Below are 23,863 nucleotides of genomic sequence, written 5' to 3'. Positions count from 1 at the left end.
TATGTGGTCTGTCGGACGGTAATTTGGTAAAAAGCCAATTTGACATTTGCTCAGTACATTGTTTTCACTGAGGAAATGTATGCTCTCCCTCTGTCTCTCTCGCTGTCACCCTCTTTCCCTGACCCTCCCTCTCTCTCCCTCTCTGTGTCCCTCCCTCTCTTACCCTCTATGCCCAACCCACCCCCAGAGTTGCGTGGAGAGGTAGATGAGGTTCTCCCCACCCTGAGGGAGCAGAGTGTAAGTGTGTTCGTGCTGGGTCAGGGTGTGGAGGAGGCAGAGTGTGTGATGGAGGGCATGAAGACTCTGAGCAGCAGCAGGATACAGCAGGCCTCAGATCAACCTCTGGACCCACAGCTCAGGTCAAAGGTCACCTTAAAGAGCCCCGCCCTCTACATCTATACCTCCGGAACTACAGGTAAGCCGAGCCAAACCAAGATGCACTGGACTGACCTGGTTATTGTAAGTCGCTCTGGATAAGAGCGTCTGCTAAATGACGTAAATGTAAATGTAAATGTTATGCATCCACCATTGTTGCTGGAACCGTGCTAGAAAGAACAATTTTTAAAATAAAATGTCCAGACCAATACGGTATTGCTCTGGTCAGCCCTGTAGTGTAAATTAGACAGAAGACTACTGATGTTTATGCCAGACAGGTAAATTATCTTAGATAGCACGACTCCTGATTGGTCAAAGAATAAGATACCATTTTAGATTCACATCAGCCCTGATCCTCTGTTTCCTGCCCTTCCTGGTGTCTCGTCCTCAGGTCTGCCGAAGGCTGCAGTGATCACCCAGGAGAGGCTGTCCATGGCCTCCTCTCTGCAGGCCATCTCAGGTGTGGCCTCTGATGACGTCATCTACATCTACCTGCCCCTCTACCACACCGCCGGCTTCATGATGGGCCTGACTGGAGCCATAGAGAGAGGTACTGTACTGTACTGTACGGCACAGTTGGTAAGAGTGTTGTTCTGGCAGCGGCCAGGTCGTGTGTTCTATTCCTGCGTTGATAACATTAACCTGATAGTAGTGCAGTATATGGGATAAAGAGATAAAGAGGTGTGAAGAGCTGAACTGCTTCAGAACTGGTTCAGAACTGCTTCAGAATTGGTTCAGAACTGCTTCAGAACTTCTTCAGAACTGGTTCAGAACTGGTTCAGAACTGCTTCAGAACTTCTTCAGAACTGGTTCAGAACTGGTTAAGAACTGCTTCAGAACTGCTTCAGAACTGGTTCAGAACTGGTTCAGAACTGCTTCAGAACTTCTTCAGAACTGCTTCAGAACTGGTTCCATGTCATCTCTAGCAATTACAATAACTACATTCAAATGGAGAGAAAGAAAGTAATAATTTTGATTCTATATACAAATTCCTCTGCAAGCCCCCTGACTTTGTACTTATGATGAAGATAAAAAATACAAATGTATCTGAATATTATTACACGTTACATATTATTACATATTATTACACGTTACATATTATACATATTATTACCCGTTACATATTATTACATGTTACATATTATTACATATTATTACACGTTACATATTATACATATTATTACACGTTACATATTATACATATTATTACACGTTACATATTATTACATGTTACATATTATTACATATTATTACACGTTACATATTATACATATTATTACACGTTACATATTATTACATATTAATATATGTTACATATTATTACATATTATTACATATTACATATTATTACACCTTACATATTATTACACGTTACAAATTATTACACGTTACATATTATATACATATTATTACACGTTACATATTATTACACGTTACATATTATTACACATGACATATTATTACATATTATTACATGTTTCATATTATTACACATGACATATTATTACATATTATTACACATGACATATTATTACATATTATTACACGTTACATATTGCAGTAAATGTGCGGTCGTGTATTGTGTTGTGTTGTGTTGTGTCCTCGTGTAAATAGCCAGTTTGTTGTCTTTTATTCGTATATATTTCTCTATCTCACTTTCCATCCTTTAACTAAATATACTTTCCTGCAACCCGCCTCACCCAATGTGGAACGGATTCTATTATTTCTTTATTTCTATCAAGAACCTACGGCTGAAACTAGCCAGCTAGCCAGCTAACTAGCTGCTTGCTATTAGCCACCGTTAGCGGTCTACACCACTGTCCGTGGCCTGCACTACCTACCAGCCAGCTCTAGCCTGGACAATTATCGGCCAGTCTGCACAGCGTACTATCGACCCAGAGCATATCGGATTTTCTGCCGGAATCACTGAATCACTGGACCTTAACACCAGACCATCGCAACTAGCTAGCTGCAACCGAATGGCTGTTGTTGGCTAATCACCACTTCCCGACGTACCAGTTAGCCTTGAGCTAGCCTCGAGCCAGGCCCATCTCCCGGCTATCTACCTCTCTGTCAACCAGACGGGACCTCCTAGTGTCGACACGGAGCCCCGCCGATCCATCACGACTGGTCTGCCGACGTAATCGTCTGATGTGGTTTCAACAGGCTTCCCGTTGCGACGACCACGAAGATCCATCTGCTAGCCCCGGCCCGCTAGCACGCACGATCAACAGCCGTGCCTCCTGCTCGCCTGTGCTTTAGCAGCCTACGATCTGCTACCGGACTTACTTAGTGCTATTCACTGGACCTTATGATCACTCAGCTACACAGCTAATGCCTGCTGGACTGTTCCTTTACACGGTACCCCATCCTGTTTATCTGTTTAGCCTCCCCATTCTGTTTATCTGTTTAGCCTCAGCCCAAACTTTTGTCGCCATTACCAGTTGTTGTCTTAGCCCTCTCTACAATAACAGCCCTCTCTCCCATGTCAATATGCCTAGCCTATTGCTGTTTGGGTTAGTTCTTATTATACAATTTCACTGTAGAGCCCCAAGTTCAGCTCAACCAGCCTCAGAGAGCTCCTTTGTCCCACCCCCCATACACGCGGAGACCGGCTCAATCGGTACCTCCAGTGATGCTATCTCTTTCATAGTCTCCCAATGCCCACTGTACTCATATCCTTCAATATCCTTGTCTGTACATAATGCCCTGAATCTATTGAACAACGCCCGGAGATCTTCCCCTTTTCTCTGTACCCAACGCACTAGAAGACCAGTTCTTAAAGCCTTTAGCCGTATCCTTATTCTATTCCTCCTCTGTTCCTCTGGTAATGTAGAGGTTAACCCAGGCCCTGTAGCCCCCAGTATCACTCCTACCCCCCAGGCGCTTCACTGCGTTAGCACACTCTGCCAACCCTGATGTTCTAGCCGTGTCTGAATCTTGGCTTAGGAAGGCCACCAAAAATTCAGAAATGTCCATTCCGAACTACAACATTTTCCGTCTAGATAGAACTGCCAAAGGGGGCGGAGTTGCAATCTACTGTAGAGAGCCTGCAGAGCTCTATCATACTATCCAGGTCTGTGCCCAAACAGTTTGAGCTTCTACTTCTAAAAATCCACCTTTCCAGAAATAAGTCTCTCACTGTGTCACGGTTTCGGCCGAGGCTGCCTCTCTTCCTTGCTCGGGCAGGCTTCGGCGTTCGTCGTCTCCGGAATACTAGCTGCCACCGTTGCATGTTTCTATGTTCGTTTGCTTTTGTCTGATTGTTGTTACACCTGTTATCGTTTAATGTAATTAGTGTCCTATAAGTTCTCGTTGTGTTTGTCAATGGTTGTGTGTGATTGTTTTCTCTGTCGTGCGTTGCTGGACGTAATTATTGTATTGCTCGGTTGAGCTGTTCTCCACTGTGTTGGAGCGTTTTGGCGCACCTCCAGCAGAATGACCAGATCCTGCGGATGGGGGCCGCTCTGCAGGAGGTGATCACCACCATCCGAGGCTGGGAGACCCGAGGGACACCTCAACCGCCATCTTCCCTGCCCTCACCATCGGCAAGTCAGCCCATTCCCGCTCCGGAACCCAGAGGAGTTCGACTCTCGCTCCCGAGGGCCTACGATGGGACCGCTGCCGGGTGTCAGGGATTCCTTCTCCAGGTGGAGCTTTACCTGGCCACCGTGCACCCGGCGCCTTCGGGACACGAGAGCGTGTCCGCCCTGATCTCCTGCCTTTCCGGCAAGGCGTTGGAATGGGCCAACGCGGAGTGGAGGAGAATAGACGCTAACACCATTACGTACGACGAGTTCTCCCGCCGCTTCAGGGCGGTGTTTGACCATCCCCCGGAGGGGAAAGCGGCGGGGGAGCGTCTGTTCTGCCTCCGGCAGGGGAAGAGGAGTGCCCAGGAGTTCGCCTTGGAATTCCGTACTCTAGCGGCGGATGCAGGGTGGAATGAGCGGGCCCTCATCGATCACTACCGATGTAGTCTACGTGAGGACGTCCGTAGGGAGCTGGCCTGTAGGGACACCAGTCTCTCGTTCGACCAGTTGGTCGACATGTCCATCAGGCTGGATACCCTGCTAGCTACCCGCGGACGTCCCGAGGGGGGTCCGTCCATTTCACCCTCCAGCGCCTCCGAGCCGTGCCCCATGGAGCTCGGGGGCGCTGGCGCTAGAGAGAGGAGGGGTCGGCTTACGAGGGGGTCCATCTCCTGCACCAACTGTGGTCGGGGAGGACACACCGCGGCTAGGTGCTGGGGATGGCCTCCTAGGGGAGAAGACGACAGGTCCCGCACTGGGGAGTCCTTCCAGGTGAGTAGGCGCGCCACTCACCCAGAGCTCTCTGTTGCACACTTCTGTATACCTGTGCGTTTTCCACAGGTAGCACCTCATTCCCAGCATAAGGCGCTGGTAGATTCAGGCGCGGCTGGGAATTTTGTTGATAAGACATTTTGTTTAGCCTTAGGGATTCCCCTTCTCCCTGTTGACGTCCCCTTCCCCGTTCATGCCCTAGATAGCCGTCCGTTGGGTGCGGGCTTGATCAGGGAGGTCACGGCGCCACTTAGGATGTGTGCGCAGGGGGGTCATCAGGAGATGATCCAGCTATTTCTGATTGACTCGCCTGCGTATCCAGTGGTGCTGGGCATGCCCTGGTTGAGTACCCATAACCCATCTATTTCGTGGCAGGAGAGGGCTCTGATGGAGTGGTCTGCCCAGTGTGTGGGTCGATGTTTAGGCGTTTCCGTAGGGGCTACCTCGGTGGAGAGTCCAAACCAGGTGCCCGCATTGCACGTTCCCCCTGAGTATGGGGATTTGGCTATTGTGTTCAGTAAGTCGAGGGCGACGCAGTTGCCTCCCCATAGGCAGGGAGATTGTGCGATAGACCTCCAGGCAGGAGCTGCGCTCCCACGGAGCCATGTGTATCCTCTGTCTCAGGAGGAGAAGAGAGCTATGGAGACTTACATAGACGAATCTCTGAGACAAGGATACATACGGCCCTCCACTTCCCCTGCGTCCTCGAGTTTCTTTTTTGTGAAGAAAAAGGATGGTGGGTTACGCCCGTGCATTGATTACCGTGGTCTCAATCAGATCACGGTGAAGTACAGTTATCCACTCCCGCTGATTGCGACCATGACGGAGTCATTGCACGGGGCGCGTTTCTTCACTAAATTAGATCTCAGGAGCGCGTACAACTTGGTGCGCATTAGGGAGGGCGATGAATGGAAGACAGCCTTTAGTACCACCTCGGGCCATTACGAGTATCTTGTCATGCCATACGGGTTGATGAACGCTCCCTCAGTTTTCCAATCATTCATGGATGAGATCTTCAGGGACATGCAGGGGCAGGGGGTGGTCGTGTACATAGATTACATTCTCGTGTACTCGCCTACCCGAGTCGAGCATGTGGCCCTGGTGCGCCGAGTGTTGCGGAGGCTGTTGGAGCACGACCTGTATGTCAAGGCAGAGAAGTGTCTGTTTTTCCAGGAGTCAGTCTCCTTTTTGGGGTATCAGTTGTCTGCGTCAGGGGTGAAGATGGAGGTAGACCGGGTGTCAGCCGTGTGTAATTGGCAAACGCCAACCACTGTGAAGGAGGTGCAGCAGTTTCTGGGGTTTGCGAATTACTACCGGAGGTTTATTCAGGGTTTTGGACAGGTGGCAGCTCCCATTACGTCTCTTTTGAAGGGGGGTCCGGTGCGTCTGCAGTGGTCAGCCGAGGCGGACAGGGCGTTTGGGAGGCTGAAGGACCTGTTTACCTCGGCCCCGGTGCTGGCGCATCCGGATCCCTCTTTACCATTTCAGGTAGAGGTGGACGCGTCAGAGGCCGGTATAGGGGCCGTGCTTTCGCAACGGTCCGGCGCGCCACCTAAACTCCGCCCCTGTGCTTTTTATTCCAAGAAGCTCAGTCCGGCGGAGCGAAATTATGACGTAGGGGACAGGGAGCTGTTAGCCGTGGTACAGGCCCTAAAGGTGTGGAGGCACTGGCTTGAGGGGGCTCAACACCCTTTCCTCATTTTGACGGACCACCGTAACCTGGAGTACATCCGGGCAGCGAGGAGGCTGAACCCTCGCCAAGCGAGGTGGAATATGTTTTTGACCCGGTTCACATTTAAGATCACGTACATCCCTGGGTCACAGAACGGTAAGGCAGATGCACTGTCTCGGCGGTATGACACGGAGGAGAGGTCCGTGGAGCCCACGCCCATACTGCCGGAGTCGTGTCTGGTGGCACCGGTAGTGTGGGAGGTCGATGCTGAACTCGAGCGGGCGTTACGCACCGACCCTAGTCCACCTCAATGCCCGGAGGGTCGGAAGTACGTTCCGCTCGAGGTTCGGGATCGATTGATCTATTGGGCTCACACGTCACCCTCCTCTGGACACCCTGGTATCGGCCGGACAGTGCACTGTCTTAGTGCCAAGTACTGGTGGCCCACGTTGGCGAGGGATGTGAGGGTTTATGTTTCCTCCTGCTCAGTGTGCGCCCAGTGTAAGGCGCCTAGACATCTGCCTAGGGGTAAGTTACTACCCCTGCCCGTTCCACAACGACCATGGTCTCACCTCTCGGTGGATTTCCTCACTGACCTTCCTCCTTCACAGGGGAATACCACTATACTGGTCGTTGTGGACCGGTTTTCTAAGGCCTGTCGTTTGCTCTCTATGCCGGGCCTTCCTACTGCCCTGCAAACTGCCGAAGCACTATTCACCCATGTGTTCCGGCACTACGGGGTACCCGAGGATATCGTGTCTGATCGAGGTCCCCAATTTACCTCCAGAGTCTGGAGAGCTTTTATGGAGCGGTTGGGGGTCTCGGTGAGCCTCACCTCGGGTTACCACCACCCGGAGAGTAATGGGCAGGTGGAACGTGTGAACCAGGATGTGGGTAGGTTTCTCAGAACATACTGCCAGGACCGGCCGGAGGAGTGGGCAAGGTACGTTCCCTGGGCCGAAATGGCCCAGAATTCCCTACGCCATTCCTCCACTAACCTAACCCCTTTCTAATGTGTGTTGGGTTACCAGCCGGTTCTGGCACCTTGGCAGCAGAGCCAGATCGAGGCTCCTGCGGTGGATGAGTGGGTGCGGCGCTCGGAGGAGACATGGAACGCTGCACACGTCCACCTGCAGCGGGCCCTCCGTCGTCATAAGGCGAGCGCCGATCTCCACCGCAGTGAGGGACCGGTGTACGCACCTGGTGATCGAGTCTGGCTCTCTACCAGAAACCTGCCCCTCCGCCTGCCCTGCCGGAAACTGGGTCGGCGGTTTGTGGGGCCATTTAAAGTCCTGAGAAGATTGAACGAGGTGTGTTACAAATTACAACTGCCTGTTGAGTATAAAAGTATTAACCCCTCGTTCCATGTGTCTCTTCTCAGGCCGGTGGTAGCTGGCCCACTCCAAGAAAGTGAGATCTTGGAGACTCCTCCGCCCCCATTGGACATCGAGGGGGCACCGGCGTACTCCGTGCGGTCCATCTTGGATTCGAGACGTCGGATGGGGGGTCTCCAATATCTAGTGGAGTGGGAGGGGTACGGCCCGGAGGAACGGTGCTGGGTGCCGAGGAGAGACATTTTAGACCCGTCTCTCCTGACGGAATTCCATCGTAGGCACCCGACGCGCCCTGCTCCGCGTCCTCCTGGTCGTCCCCGAGGCCGGAGTCGGCGCACGTCTGGAGCCGCGCGTCAAGGGGGGGGTACTGTCACGGTTTCGGCCGAGGCTGCCTCTCTTCCTTGCTCGGGCAGGCTTCGGCGTTCGTCGTCTCCGGAATACTAGCTGCCACCGTTGCATGTTTCTATGTTCGTTTGCTTTTGTCTGATTGTTGTTACACCTGTTATCGTTTAGTGTAATTAGTGTCCTATACAGTGAGGGAAAAAAGTATTTGATCCCCTGCTGATTTTGTACGTTTTCCCACTGACAAAGAAATGATCAGTCTATAATTTTAATGGTAGGTTTATTTGAACAGTGAGAGACAGAATAACAGCAAAAAAATCCAGAAAAACGCATGTCAAAAATGTTATAAATTGATTTGCATTTTAATGAGGGAAATAAGTATTTGACCCCCTCTCAATCAGAAAGATTTCTGGCTCCCAGGTGTCTTTTATACAGGTAACGAGCTGAGATTAGGAGCACACTCTTAAAGGGAGTGCTCCTAATCTCAGTTTGTTAGCTGTATAAAAGACACCTGTCCACAGAAGCAATCAATCAATCAGATTCCAAACTCTCCACCATGGCCAAGACCAAAGAGCTCTCCAAGGATGTCAGGGACAAGATTGTAGACCTACACAAGGCTGTAATGGGCTACAAGACCATCGCCAAGCAGCTTGGTGAGAAGGTGACAACAGTTGGTGCGATTATTCGCAAATGGAAGAAACACAAAATATCTGTCAATCTCCCTCGTACTGGGGCTCCATGCAAGATCTCACCTCGTGGAGTTGCAATGATCATGAGAACGATGAGGAATCAGCCCAGAACTACACGGGAGGATGTTGTCAATGATCTCAAGGCAGCTGGGACCATAGTCACCAAGAAAACAATTGGTAACACACTACGCTGTGAAGGACTGAAATCCTGCAGCGCCCGCAAGGTCCCCCTGCTCAAGAAAGCACATATACAGGCCCGTCTGAAGTTTGCCAATGAACATCTGAATGATTCAGAGGAGAACTGGGTGACAGTGTTGTGGTCAGATGAGACCAAAATTGAGCTCTTTGGCATCAACTCAACTCGCCGTGTTTGGAGGAGGAGGAATGCTACCGATCACCCCAAGAACACCATCCCCACCGTCAAACATGGAGGTGGAAACATTATGCTTTGGGGGTGTTTTTCTGCTAAAGGGACAACTTCACCGAATCAAAGGGACGATGGACGGGGCCATGTACCGTCAAATCTTGGGTGAGAACCTCCTTCCCTCAGCCAGGGCATTGAAAATGGGTCGTGGATTGGTATTCCAGCATGACAATGACCCAAAACACACGGCCAAGGCAACAAAGGAGTGGCTCAAGAAGAAGCACATTAAGTTCCCGGAGTGACCTAGCCAGTCTCCAGACCTTAATCCCATACAAAATCTGTGGAGGGAGCTGAAGGTTCGAGTTGCCAAACGTCAGCCTCGAAACCTTAATGACTTGGAGAAGATCTGCAAAGAGGAGTGGGACAAAACCCTCCTGAGATGTGTGCAAACCTGGTGGCCAACTACAAGAAACGTCTGACCTCTGTGATTGCCAACAAGGGTTTTGCCACTAAGTACTAAGTCATGTTTTGCAGAGGGGTCAAATACTTATTTCCCTCATTAAAATGCAAATCAATTTATAACATTTTTGACATGCGTTTTTTCTGGATATTGTTGTTGTTATTCTGTCTCTCACTGTTCAAATAAACCTACCATTAAAATTATAGACTGATCATGTCTTTGTCAGTGGGCAAACGTACAAAATCAGCAGGGGATCAAATACTTTTTTCCCTCACTGTAAGTTCTCGTTGTGTTTGTCAATGGTTGTGTGTGATTGTTTTCTCTGTCGTGCGTTGCTGGACGTAATTATTGTATTGCTCGGTTGAGCTGTTCTCCACTGTGTTGGAGCGTTTTGGCGCACCTGTTTAGTGCGCCCGTTTTGTTTTTCGCCTGCGTGCGGAGTTTCGCCTTCGGGCTAGTTTGTGCGTTTCCCTTGTGATTTTCACTAAAGTCTTTGGACTGTGCTTCTGCGTCCTGCGCCTGATTCCACCACCACACCCACCTACAGCAACACTGACACACTGTTGCCGCTTGCTACAGACCCCCCTCAGCCCCCAGTTGTGCGCTGGACACCATATGTGAATTGCTTGCCCCCCATCTATCCTCAGAGTTCGTACTGCTTGGTGACCTAAACTGGGATATGCTTAACACCCCGGCCGTCCTACAATCTAAACTAGATGCCCTCAATCTCACACAAATTATCAAGGAACCTACCAGGTACAACCCTAAATCCGTAAAAATTGGCACCCTCATAGATATCATCCTGACTAATTTATCCTCTAAATACACCTCCGCTGTCTTCAACCAGGATCTCAGCGATCACTGCCTCATTGCCTGCGTCCATAATGGATCCGCGGTCAAACGACCACCCCTCATCACTGTCAAACGCTCCCTAAAACACTTCAGCAAGCAGGCCTTTCTAATTGACCTGGCCTGGGTATCCTGGATGGATATTGACCTCATTCCGTCAGTAGAGGATGCCTGGATGTTCTTCAAAAGTGCTTTCCTCTCCATCTTAAATAAGCATACCCCATTCAAAAGATTCAGAACTAAGAACAGATATAGCCCCTGGTTCACCCCAGACTTTACCAGCACAAAAACATCCTGTGGCGTACTGCATTAGCATCGAACAGCCCCCGTGATATGCAACTTTTCAGGGAAGTCAGGAACCAATATACACAATCAGTTAGAAAAGCAAAGGCTAGCTTTTTCAAACAGAAATGTGCATCCTGTAGCACTAACTCCCAAAAGTTTTGGGAGACTGTAAAGTCCATGGAGAATAAGAGCACCTCCTCCCAGCTACCCACTGCACTGAGGCTAGGAAACACTGTCACCACGATAAATCTACGATAATGGAAAATTTCAATAAGCATTTCGCTACGGCTGGCCGGCCATGCTTTCCACACGGCTACCCCTACCCCAGCCACCAGCTCTGCACCCTCCGCTGCAACTTGCCCATGCCCCCACCCGCTTCTCCTTCACCCAAATTCAGATAGCTGATGTCCTGAAAGAGCTGCAAAATCTGGACCCCTACAAATCAGCTGGGCTAGACTATCTGGACCCTTTCTTTCTAAAATTAGCTGCCAAAAATGTCGCCACCCCTAGTACTAGCCTGTTCAACCTCTCTTTCGTATCGTCTGAGATCCCCAGAGATTGGAAAGCTGCCGCGGTCATCCCCCTCTTCAAAGGGGGTGACACTCTAGATCCAAACTGTTACAGACCTATATCCATCCTGCCCTGCCTTTCGAAAGTATTTGAAAGCCAAGTTAACAAACAGATCACCGACCATTTCGAATCCCACCGTACCTTCTCCGCTATGCAATCTGGTTTCCGAGCTGGTTTCCCGCCCTACTAGAATCACTACTCTCGGCGGGTCTGACTTAGAATATGTGGACAACTACAAATACCTAGGTGTCTGGTTAGACCGTAAACTCTCCTTCCAGACTCACATTAAGCATCTCCAATTCAAAGTTAAATCTAGAATCAGCTTCCTATTTCGCAACAAAGCCTCCTTCACTCATGCTGCTAAACATGCCCTTGTAAAACTGACTGTCCTACCGATCCTTGACTTCTGCGATGTCATTCACAAAATAGCTTCCAACACTCTACTCAGCAAATTGGATGTAGTCTATCACAGTGCCATCCGTTTTGTCACCAAAGCCCCATATACTGTACTACCCACCATTGTGACCTGTACGCTCTCGTTGGCTGGCCCTCACTACATATTCGTCGCCAAACCCACTGGCTCCAGGTCATGTATAAATCACTTCTAGGCAAATCCCTGCCTTATCTTAGATCATCGGTCACCATAGCAACACCCACCCGTAGTCTGCGTTCCAGCAGGTATATCTCACTGGTCATCCCCAAAGCCAACACCTCCTTTGGCCGCCATTCCTTCCAGTTCTCTGCTGCAAATGACTGGAACGAACCGCAAAAATCTCTGAAGCTGGAGACACTTATCTCCCTCACTAACTTTAAGCATCAGTTGTCAGTGCAGCTTACCGATCACTGCACCTGTACACAGCCATTCTGAAATTAGCCCACCCAACTACCTCATCCCCATATTGTTATTTACATTGTTATTTATTTTGCTCATTTGCACCCCAGTATCTCTATTTGCACATCATCTTCTGCACATCTATCACTCCAGTATTAATACTAAATTGTAATTATTTTGCACTATGGCCTATTTATTGCCTTACCTCCATAATTACTACATTTGCACACACTGTATATAGATTTTCTATTGTGTTATTGACTGTACGTTTTGTTTATTCCATATGTAACTCTGTGTTGTTGTTGTTTTTATCGCACTGCTTTGCTTTATCTTGGCCAGGTCGCAGTTGTAAATGAGAACTTGTTCTCAACTGGCTTACCTGGTTAAATAAAAGTGAAATAAAATAAATAAAAACATATTATTACATATTATTACACGTTACATATTATTACACGTTAAATACTATTACACGTTACATATTAAAACACATTACATATTATTACATATATTACACGTTACATCTTATTACACGTTACATATTATTTCAGCGCCGTCACGTGTAATAATGTTGTTATGATGTTGACCAGGATTTACTAAGGGTTGTTTAGTGTAATGTCTCTTTACTCGGGGCGTTGGACGAGAGGTGACTTGGCTCTGAGTGGATTTCTAGTGTTCGTATTTCAAACCAAAGTCCCTGTCCGCATCCCAAATAGCACCCTATTCCCTATATAGTGCACTACTTTTGACCAGAGCCCTATGGGGGAATAGGGTGCCATTTGGGACGCGACCAGAGTGTCTTCTCTATGGGGATCTGGTTAAAAGTAGTGCACTATATAGGGAATAGGGTGCCATTTGGGACACTACCCCCAGAGTTCAAAGCTGTTTATGTCAATAATTTCCTTAGACGATAAAATCAACCAGGAAAACTCCTAGGCCTTAGTGGTGCTGTAGCCTTTAACTAGGGCCCAGAGTTATTCCTTCCTGGTCCAATCACATGGTCAGGAACAACTCCTGGCCCTAACCAGAACCATTCAGAGGGGACTGTGCGTTAGTTAGGTAATAATTTAGTCAGTCAGTGAGTTAGTTAGTTACGTAATCATTTAGTCAGTCAGTCAGTGAGTTAGTTAGTTACGTAATAATTTAGTCAGTCAGTCAGTGAGTTAGTTAGGTAATCATTTAGTCAGTCAGTCAGTGAGTTAGTTGGTTAGGTAATCATTAGCAGTCAGTCAGTTAGTTAGTTTGCTTGTCCATGAGGTTGTGAGCTCTGTTGAATGTTGGTGCTTTACCTTCTCCTCTCAGGCATCACCATTGTCCTGAGGCGTAAATTCTCTGCCTCTAATTTCTGGGATGACTGCAGGAAATACAACGTGACAGTGATCCAGTACATAGGAGAGATCATGAGGTACCTCTGTAATGCACCCAAGGTACTGCAACACATGCCTCCTGTTAGTTTGATCATTCAGAGGATTAAAGACCAAATAGAAATGGTCGGATTTAGTATTGTCATTCTATCATTAATGAATGTAAACCAAATACCTGTACATCCTCTCACCTCTCCTCACCTCTCCCCTCTCCTCTCTCCTCACTTCTCCTCACCTCTCCTCACCTCTCTCCTCACTTCTCCTCTCCCCTCTCCTCTCACCTCTCCTCACCTCTCCCCTCTCCTCTCTCCTCACTTCTCCTCACCTCTCTCCTCACTTCTCCTCACCTCTCTCCTCACTTCTCCTCTCCTCTCCTCTCTCCTCTCCTCTCCTCTCCTCTCCTCTCCTCTCCTCTCCTCTCCTCTCCTCTCCTCTCCTCTCCTCTCCTCTCCTCTCCTCTCCTCTCCTCTCCTCTCCTCTCCTCTCCTCTCCTCTCCTCTCCTCTCCTCTCCTCTCCTCTCCTCTCCTCTCCTCTCCTCTCCTCTCCTCTCCTCTCCTCTCCTCTCCTCTCCTCTCCTCTCCTCTCCTCTCCTCTCCTCTCCTCTCCTCTCCTCTCCTCTCCTCTCCTCTCCTCTCCTCTCCTCTCCTCTCCTCTCCTCTCCTCTCCTCTCCTCTCCTCTCCTCTCCTCTCCTCTCCTCTCCTCTCCTCTCCTCTCCTCTCCTCTCCTCTCCTCTCCTCTCCTCTCCTCTCCTCTCCTCTCCTCTCCTCTCCTCTCCTCTCCTCTCCTCTCCTCTCCTCTCCTCTCCTCTCCTCTCCTCTCCTCTCCTCTCCTCTCCTCTCCTCTCCTCTCCTCTCCTCTCCTCTCCTCTCCTCTCCTCTCCTCTCCTCTCCTCTCCTCTCCTCTCCTCTCCTCTCCTCTCCTCTCCTCTCCTCTCCTCTCCTCTCCTCTCCTCTCCTCCTCAGAAAGATAATGACAGGCATCACAAGGTACGTCTGGCCCTGGGTAACGGGCTTAGAGCAGACACCTGGTCAGAGTTCCTGCAGCGTTTCGGTGACATCCGTGTCTGTGAATGCTACGGCGCCACCGAGGGAAATGGCGGCTTCATCAACTACATCGGGAAAGTCGGCGCGATCGGCAAAGAGCACTTCCTTCACAAAGTGAGACTACTGTCTTGGACAATAATGGCTGCAGTGTCCCAAATGGCACCCTATCCCCTATATAGTGCACTACTTTTGACTAGGGTCCATAGGGCTCTGGTCAAATGTAGTGCACTATATAGGGAATAGGGTGCCATTGGGATGCAAACACTGAGCTTATGAGAAAGACTATTATATTTTTATATTCCTGACAGTCTATGTGAGATGTATTAGGTCGGTGTGATGAAGTGTGTCAGGACACTGTTCTGTATGGAAACACAAGAAGAAGTAGAACATATTTTCTGGTGGCACTATGACATCATTGTTATTAGATACTCGTATTACGTAGGTGTTACATACTAATTACACTACATACATACATTACACTACATATAGACATTATACTACATACAGTTGAAGTCTGAAGTTTACATACACCTTAGCCAAATACATTTAAACTCGGTTTTTCACAATTCCTGACATTTAATCCTAGTAAAAATTCCCTGTCTTAGGTCAGTTAGGATCACCACTTTTATTTTAAGAATGTGAAATGTCAGAATAATAGTTTGAGAAACAGGCGCCTTACAGGTCCTCAACTGGCAGCTTCATTAAATAGTACCCGCAAAACACCAGTCTCAACGTCAACAGTGAAGAGGCGACTCCGGGATGCTGACCTTCTAGGCAGAGTTGCAAAGAAAAAGCCATATCTCAGACTGCCCATCTTAATCTTTTATTTTTATTGGCCAGTCATTTTTGGTTACTACATGATTCCATATGTGTTATTTCATAGTTTTGATGTCTTCGCTATTATTCTACATTGTAAAAAATAGTACAAATATAGAAAAACCCTTGAATGAGTAGGTGTTCTAAAATACATACATTACACTACATACATACATTACACTACATACATACATACATTACATTACATACATTACACTACATACATACATTACACTGTAAATGTAAATTATACTACATACAAACATTACACCACATAGATACTGTGTGTCATTGTTTTCTGATGTTATGTCTGTCTGTCTGTCTGTCTGTCTGTCTGTCTGTCTGTCTGTCTGTCTGTCTGTCTGTCTGTCTGTCTGTCTGTTTGTTGTTGTCTGTTTGTTTGTTGTTGTCTGTTTGTTTGTTTATGTGTGCTTGCAGGCAAGCTTCTCATACGCTCTGATTCAGTATGACACAGAGAGAGAGGAACCTGTCAAAGACTCTAGAGGTTTCTGTATCAAAGTCCCTAAAGGTGAGAACACACACACACATATTCACGCACACATATTCACACACACACACACGCACACACACATACACACACACACAATTACTTGTTGTTTTGGTCCTCAGGAGAAACTGGTCTACTGGTTTCCAAGATTAGCGCGCGTGCTCCGTTCAGTGGCTATGCTAATAACCAGCAGCAGACAGACAGGAAGAAGCTGACAGATGTGTTTGTTAAGGGAGATCTGTACTTCAACAGTGGAGACCTGCTGAGGATCGACCACCAGGGATTTGTTTACTTCATGGACCGCATCGGAGACACCTTCAGGTCAGAATGCTGTTTTAGTTTAGTAGTTGTCAAACAAAATGTTTAATAAGGAGCTGGGTTTAATACGATGTGTTGTCCTGTCCTGTGAATCACCTACCGGTTGAGTTTTGAGCTTGGTTTCTCTTAGTTTCTTGCTTCTTGGAAGTGTTTCCAGTCTGCCTCTGCTTCTGCTTGCTCTTTGGGTTCTAGGCCAGGTTACTTACTGAATTAATCTGATATGAGTTGATGTCCAGGTGGAAAGGAGAGAACGTGGCCACCACAGAGGTGACTGAGCACCTGATCATGGTGGAATGTATCGAAGAAGCCAATGTCTACGGTGTCAAGGTTCCAGGTGATTTTGCATTTGAGTAATATAGATATGCAAGATATTTGAATAGATATATATTTTTAAATAGCTATATATACAGCTGTGGAAAAAATTAAGAGACCACTGCAAAATGATCAGTTTCTCTGGTTTTACTTTTTATAGGTATGTGTTTGGGTAAAAATAACATTTTTGTTTTATTCTATAAACTACTGACAACATTTCTCCCAAATTCCAAATAAAAATATTGTCATTTAGAGCATTTATTTTCAGAAAATGACAACTGGTCAAAATAACAACAAATATGCAGTGTTGTCAGACCTCGAATAACGCAAAGAAAATAAGTTCATGTTCATTTTTAAACAACACAATACTAATGTTTTAACTAAGGAAGAGTTCAGAAATCAATATTTGGTGGAATAACCCTGACTTTCAATCACAGCTTTCATGCGTCTTGGCATGCTCTCCACCAGTCTTTCACATTGATGTTGGGTGACTTTATGCCACTCCAGGCGCAAAAATTCAAGCAGCTCGGCTTTGTTTGATGGCTTGTGGCCATCCAGCTTCTTCTTGATCACATTCCAGAAGTTTTCAATGGGGTTCAGGTCTGGAGATTGGGCTGGCCATGACAGGGTCTTGATCTGGTGGTCCTCCATCCACACCTTGATTGACCTGGCTCTGTGGCATGGCGCATTGTCCTTCTGGAAAAACCAATCCTCAGAGTTGGGGAACAATGTCAGAGCAAAAGGAAGCAAGTTTTCTTACAGGACAACCTTGTACGTGGCTTGATTCATGCGTCCTTAACAAATACAAATCACCGATCCTCCACCAAATTTCACAGTGGGTGCGAGATGCTGTGGCTTGTAGGCCTCTCCAGGTCTCTGTCTAACCATTAGACGACCAGGTGTTGGGCAAAGCTGAAAATTGGACACATCAGAGAAGATGACCTTACTCCAGTCCTCTACGGTCCAATCCTTATGGTATTTTGCAAACCTCAGCCTGGCTCTTCTTTGCTTCTCATTGATGAAGGGCTTTTTTCTAGCTTTGCACGACTTCAGCCCTGCCCCTAGGAGCCTGTTTCGAACCGCCCTCGCCATGCACTTCACCCCAGCTGCCGTTTGCCATTCTTTTTGTAGGTCACTTGATGTCATCCTACGGTTGTTGAGTGACATTCGAATGAGTTGGCGGTCATCCCGGTCAGTAGAGTCGTTTTCGCCCTCTGCCGGTCTGTAGCTTTGTTGTCCCCAATGTGTGCTGCTTGACCTTGTTCTTATGAACCGCTGTCTTTGAAATTATAAGGATGGAAGCAACCTGACGCTCACTGTATCCCTCTGCCAGTAAAGCCAGAATTGAACCCTTCTTTTCCTCACTCAAAACTTTCCTTTTCAACTCTTTTGGCATGGTCAATAGTTATTTTTTGATTAATATTACTTTTGAGGTACTATTACCACTGTTTTTGCCATCCAGCTGGTCCTATTGCAAGAGGATAGTGATGACCACAGCAGTGGTTTTTATACTTTTCCTCATTTAATAAATATTTGGTTCAGGTGATCACCTAATCAGTACCTAATTCAGTAGAATGAGGTGTGCCTGTGTTGGAATTCAACAGACACTGGAATGGAATGGCTGTCATACATTTAGAGATGCTGATTTTAAGAAAAAGCTGAATATATATTGAGGTGAGAGCATTGGAATGCTTTTGGCGGTTGACCTGCTTCTGTTTTGTGGGTGGCACTGTGTGCTGTTTTCGATGGATGGGTCCTGGCCTCTCGGGGCCCTAGGGATCCGGCGGGACGTGGGTGGTATACCGATCACTGGGATGACGGCCCAACTTGGGACGGGGAGGGGCTTTAGCGGGGGAATTAGTGGAGAACAATTGGAGGGTTACTTAGTAGCAATGCAAATATCATGGTACAGCTATATGGACACTCAATCACTATGGTACTTTTTAATGGTAAATTTACAAACATATATAATGATAAATAGATTTGAAACTTGTATCTCATTATGGTGTATGGTGAAATAAGTATAGCCAGTTATAATTGTAATGGCTTAGCAGATAATAACAAAAGAATAACAATATTTACATGGCTCAAAGAGAAGGAATATAATATCTATTCTTTACAGGAAACCCATTCAACAATTCTAGATGAAGTTGCGTGGAAAAAGGAATGGGGGGGTTGGCGAAATATACTTCTCCCATGGGCTAAGAAACTCAAAAGTGGTGATGATATTAATTAACAGTAATTTCGATCCGAATGTGCAAATTGTCCAAACAGATACGCAAGGTAGATGGATTATTTTAAATATGTTATTGGACCATAAACAGATATGGCTCATTAACCTTTACGGACCAAATAATGATGATCCACACTTCTTTGACAATATATATAATACATTATCAACCCTGCAAGCAATTCAATACTCTATTATTATGGTGGGAGATTATAATACCGTTCTAAATAGCTCAATGGACCGTAAAGGAAATCACACTACAAACAATCACCCTCATGCTCTTAAGGAAATCATGAATGTCTTGGATACATTAGAAGTAGTGGATATATGGAGGCTTAAATATCCTGATCTAGTGAGATATACATGGCGGAGACTCAATCAAGCTAGTCGCCTTGACTTCTTTCTTATGTCATTCTTGTTGGCACCAAAAGTTTAAAAAGTGTTGATAGGGGACAGAATGCGGTCGGACCATCATATAATTGGCATATACATTATTCTTACTGAATTTCCACGTGGGCGAGGATATTGGACATTTAATCAAAGCCTATTGGATGATAACTTGTTCTTAACTAGGACAGAGGAATTCATAACTGATTTTTTCCGGCATAACATAGGTACAGCAAATCCCCTTATTGTATGGGACACCTTTAAATGTGCCTTTAGAGGCCATGCAATTCAGTACTCATCTCGAAAACAAAAGCAATTTAGGTCGAAAGAGTCCATACTAACAAAGGAAATAGAAGGTCTAAAATAATAGATAGATAGCAATAAAAACTGTAACATAGAGGCTCAGAATAAATTAGAGGAAAAACAAAAATAAATGGAGAAACTTATTCAAGAAAGATCAAGTGTAATATATTATAAAAATAAAGCAAACTGGATGGATTATGGGGAAAAATGCACCAAATTCTTTTTTAATCTTCAACATAGGAATGCTACCAAAAATAATTTACTGAAACTGGTTACAAATGACGGAGTCACCCATGATTCACTGAATTATATTTTGAAGGCGGAAACAAAGTACTTTAAGCATATGTTTTAATTTCAGTCGCCTCCATCTCCTCTAACTGAAGCTAATTGTAGAGATTTTTTTTTCTATTGATAATGTAAAATTAACAGCCATGCAGAAAGACTAATGTGAAGGTGAAATTACAGAGGAGGAACTTCTGGATGCAATTAAAGATTTTAAGTCCGGGAAAACTCCAGGGTTGGATGGCATACCAGTCGAGGTATACCAAACCTTTTTTGATATACTCAGAGGATTGTTATTAGCATGTTTTAACCACTCCTATGTAAATGGTAGATTATCAGACACTCAAGAAGAAGGTCTGATTTCATTATTACTGAAACAGGATACAAGTGGAATATACAAAGATCCAGTCCATTTAAAAAAATTGGAGGCCCCTTACACTTCAGTGTTGTGATGCAAAAATTCTAGCAAAATGTATAGCTCATAGAATTAATAAGGTATTGTCGGACATTATTCATTCTAATCAGACAGGTTTTTTACACGGAAGATACATTGGAGATAATATAAGGCAAGTACTGGAAACAATAGAACACTGAAAAATCTGGGAAACCAGGCCTGCTATTCATAGCAGACTTCGAAAAGGCATTTGATAAAGTACGACTGGGGTTTATATATAAATGCCTGGAGCATTTCAATTTTGGAGAATCACAAAGTTTTAAACTGTCAAGAGGAGTGAAACAAGGTTGTCCACTATTGGCATATCTATTTATTATGGCCATCGAGATGTTAGCTATTAAAATCATATCCAACAATAATATCAAAGGATTAGAAATCCAGGGCTTAAAAAGTGTCATTGTACGCTGATGATTCATGTTTTCTTTTAAATCCACAACTTGAATCCCTCCACAGCCTCATAGAGGATCTAGATACATTTTCTAACCTCTCTGGATTACAACCAAATTAAGATAAATGTACTATATTACGTATTGGATCACAAAAAAATAAATATTTTATATTACCATGTAGTTTACCAATAAAATGGTCTGATGGTGATGTGGATATACTCGTAATACATATCCCAAATGAAATAAATGATCTCACTTCAATACATTTTAATAGAAAGTTAGCAAAAATAGATAAGATCTTGCTACCATGGAAAGGTAAATACCTGTCAATTTGTGGAAAAATCACCTTGAATAACTCTTTAGTATTATCCCAGTTGACCTATTTGCTTATGGTCTTGCCTACGCCTAGTGAACTGTTTTTTAAATTATATGAGAAAAAAATATTCCATTTTATTTGGAACGGCAAGCCAGACAAAATTAAGCGGGCCTATTTATAGAATGAATATGAATTCGGAGGACAGAAATTATTAATATTAAAGCATTAGACCTATCACTAAAAGCTTCAGTCATACAAAAGTTATACTTAAATCCGAACTGGTTCTCTAGCAAATTAGTAAGATTGTCTCACCCAATGTTCAAGAATGGCCTTTTCCCCTTTATTCAGATTACAACCTCACACTTTCAGTTATTTGAAAAGGAAATAATCTCCCAAATATCACTATTTCTAAAACAAGCCATAGAAAGTTGGTTGCAATTTCAATTTAATCCTCCAGAAACGACAGAACAAATAATGCAACAAATATTGTGGTTAAACTCAAATATACTAATTGATAAAAAAAAAAAAGTTGTTAAATGTTTAAAAAAGGTATAATCTTCGTAAATGATATCATCGGTAGGACTGGTGGAGTTATGTCGCACATGCAGCTAACAAAAACATATGGAAATGTCTGCTCTACCCAAAATTACAACCAAATAATTGCAGCATTACCACAAAAATGGAAGAGGAAAGTGGAAGGCGGAAAATGTAAGGAACTTGTCTGTCGGCCTTGCATTAAAGAACATAATTGGGTAAAGAAAACTGTGATAAATAACAAAGTATACCAGTTTCATTTAAGGACCAAATGATTGACAGCCGTCCCATATAGATTGCAAAATAGTTGGGAAGAGATTTTTTACGTACCGATCCCATGACATAGTGTTTATGAACTGATACGCAAAACGACGCCGGATTCAAAACGTATAATTTTTCATTTTAAATTATTATATAAAATTCTTGCTACCAATACAATGTTATTTATATGGGGGATACATTCTTCCCAGCTCTGCAGATTTTGCTGTGAAGAGAGAAGTTTACTCCAATTAGGGAAGGGGTGGTGGGGTTGGAAAGTAATAAAGGGAAATATATTTAAAAAAGGAAATGTATATGTATGTATGTGTGTGTGTGTGTGTATGTATATGTATATATATATATATATATATATATATATATATATATATATATATATATATATATATACATATATATATATATATATATATATATATATATGCGAGGGGAAAAAACATATGGGGGATTGGAAGTGATGCAGACAATTACATTGATGGAAGTTACAATCTATCTGCAATATCAAAGCTGATCCACCCCCTAAAAAATATATATATAGTAAATAGCAGACATTCTTATCTAGAGCGACTTACAGTCACCTCATTAAACATCTATCTTTTTTATATAATTATTTTATTCATTGAATTTTCTTAATATACACGACACACAATTGACATACTATATATAGTTACATAGAACAATACACACCTACAAACACACAACACACACACAACACACACACAACATTTACATTTTACATTTTAGTCATTTAGCAGACGCTCTTATCCAGAGCGACTTACAGTTAGTGATTACATATTTTTTATACTGGAATCAAACCCACAACCCTGGCGTTGCAAACGCCATGCTCTATCAACTGAGCTACATCCCTGCCGGCCATTCCCTCCCCTACCCTGGACGACGTTGGGCCAATTGTGCGCCGCCCATGAGTCTCCCGGTCGCGGCCGGCTGCGACAGAGCCTGGATTCGAACCAGGATCTCTAGTGGCACAGTTAGCACTGCGATGCAGTGCCTTAGACCACTGCGCCACTCACACACACACAACACACACGCAACACACACACAACACACACACAACACACACAGTCACATCATAGTGTATTTATTATCCCAGAGGGTTCTCCTCATGTTGGGTGTGAATCACCAGGACATTAGGGGAGAATCCAAAATCAATAGTAATGTCTGAAAGTTTCTCAAGGTTAGCTGGCTATCTTGGTGATCCTGCTTTGTGACCCCACAGGACACGAGGGGAGGATCGGGATGGCAGCTGTCAAACTGAAAGCTGACGTGGAGTTTGACAGCAGAGCCACGTTCCAGCACGTCAAGACGTCCCTGCCCAGCTACGCTAGACCACGCTTCATACGCATACAGGTAATCCTATGGGAATAATGTCCATCATGATACCTTTCATTTGCAAAGCACTTAAAGCTACGATCTGGGATATGTTGAAGAGATTCCCTGATCCCAGATTGTACCTTTAAAGATTTGCTCAAAACGCTTAAGATTCATAAAACACACATTTTAACATCATTTATTTAATTTTCAAATCCCAGAATTCCCTGGCTGTGACTGGAACATTCAAGCAGATGAAGGCAAAGCTAGCCGAAGAGGGATTCAACCCATCCGTGATACAGGATCGATTATACTACCTGGAGGACAGTAAGGGCTACATCCCCATGACACAGGAGATTTATGACTCTATTTCTGATGGAAAGATACGGTTATGATTTTTTTAGTTTTTCTAACTGTTAATCTTTTATTTTGAAATGAACTGTCAAATTATTAATCTGATATACATTTTATTGTGATTAAATGAAAGGGAGAAAAATGCTTACGTCAAGGACCAACTTTTAAAATGTTGTGCATTTTATGACTAGAGAGAAAAAATTGAAAATGAAAACTGAAAATGTTATGGAATGTTTGTAAATTCAGAAATATATATTGATTTTGTAATAAATATTAAAGACATATCTATCTGAGATGTGTGGCTGTGTCACTTTAAAAATTCAATCTAAAATAATTGTTTTAATTTGAAGTCCCTCTTTCAAAATAAAAGTCCTCAGAGCGCTGCCATCTCTACACCCTGAAATGACAAAAAGACGTTTGTGGTAAATATTTGGTAGGGAGACTACAGGGTCGTATGTATCTGGCACCAAATGGAAGAAAACGTATTGGACCAAGGTGGGACTACCTGAACTTGTACAATAAGAAACATTCATTTTCATTTTCCATTGCAAAACATTTTGCTACGGTGTGGCCTAA

At 44.8% G+C, this 23,863-nt stretch overlaps 1 protein-coding gene across 1 annotated transcript in view; it reads left to right on the top strand.

Moving 5' to 3' along the window:
• LOC311111879 (long-chain fatty acid transport protein 2-like) overlaps window positions 1–23,580 on the top strand; it is a 27,037-nt gene extending 3,457 nt beyond the window's left edge. Inside the window, exons 2-10 of the mRNA XM_084154790.1 lie at window positions 188–415; window positions 767–925; window positions 13,373–13,497; window positions 14,399–14,593; window positions 15,734–15,824; window positions 15,926–16,124; window positions 16,358–16,455; window positions 22,842–22,972; window positions 23,155–23,580. Of these exons, the coding sequence (XP_084010916.1) occupies window positions 188–415; window positions 767–925; window positions 13,373–13,497; window positions 14,399–14,593; window positions 15,734–15,824; window positions 15,926–16,124; window positions 16,358–16,455; window positions 22,842–22,972; window positions 23,155–23,328 (1,400 nt within the window). The 3' untranslated portion in view covers window positions 23,329–23,580. The remainder of the gene's footprint in view (window positions 1–187; window positions 416–766; window positions 926–13,372; window positions 13,498–14,398; window positions 14,594–15,733; window positions 15,825–15,925; window positions 16,125–16,357; window positions 16,456–22,841; window positions 22,973–23,154) is intronic.
• The last annotated feature ends 283 nt before the right edge of the window (window positions 23,581–23,863 follow it).

Source organism: Coregonus lavaretus, assembly GCF_964263955.1.
Source record: "Coregonus lavaretus genome assembly, chromosome: 37".
Lineage (NCBI taxonomy): Eukaryota > Metazoa > Chordata > Actinopteri > Salmoniformes > Salmonidae > Coregonus > Coregonus lavaretus.
The sequence above is the reverse complement of the archived record's forward strand: the minus strand, read 5'-3'. Positions and strand labels throughout refer to the sequence as shown.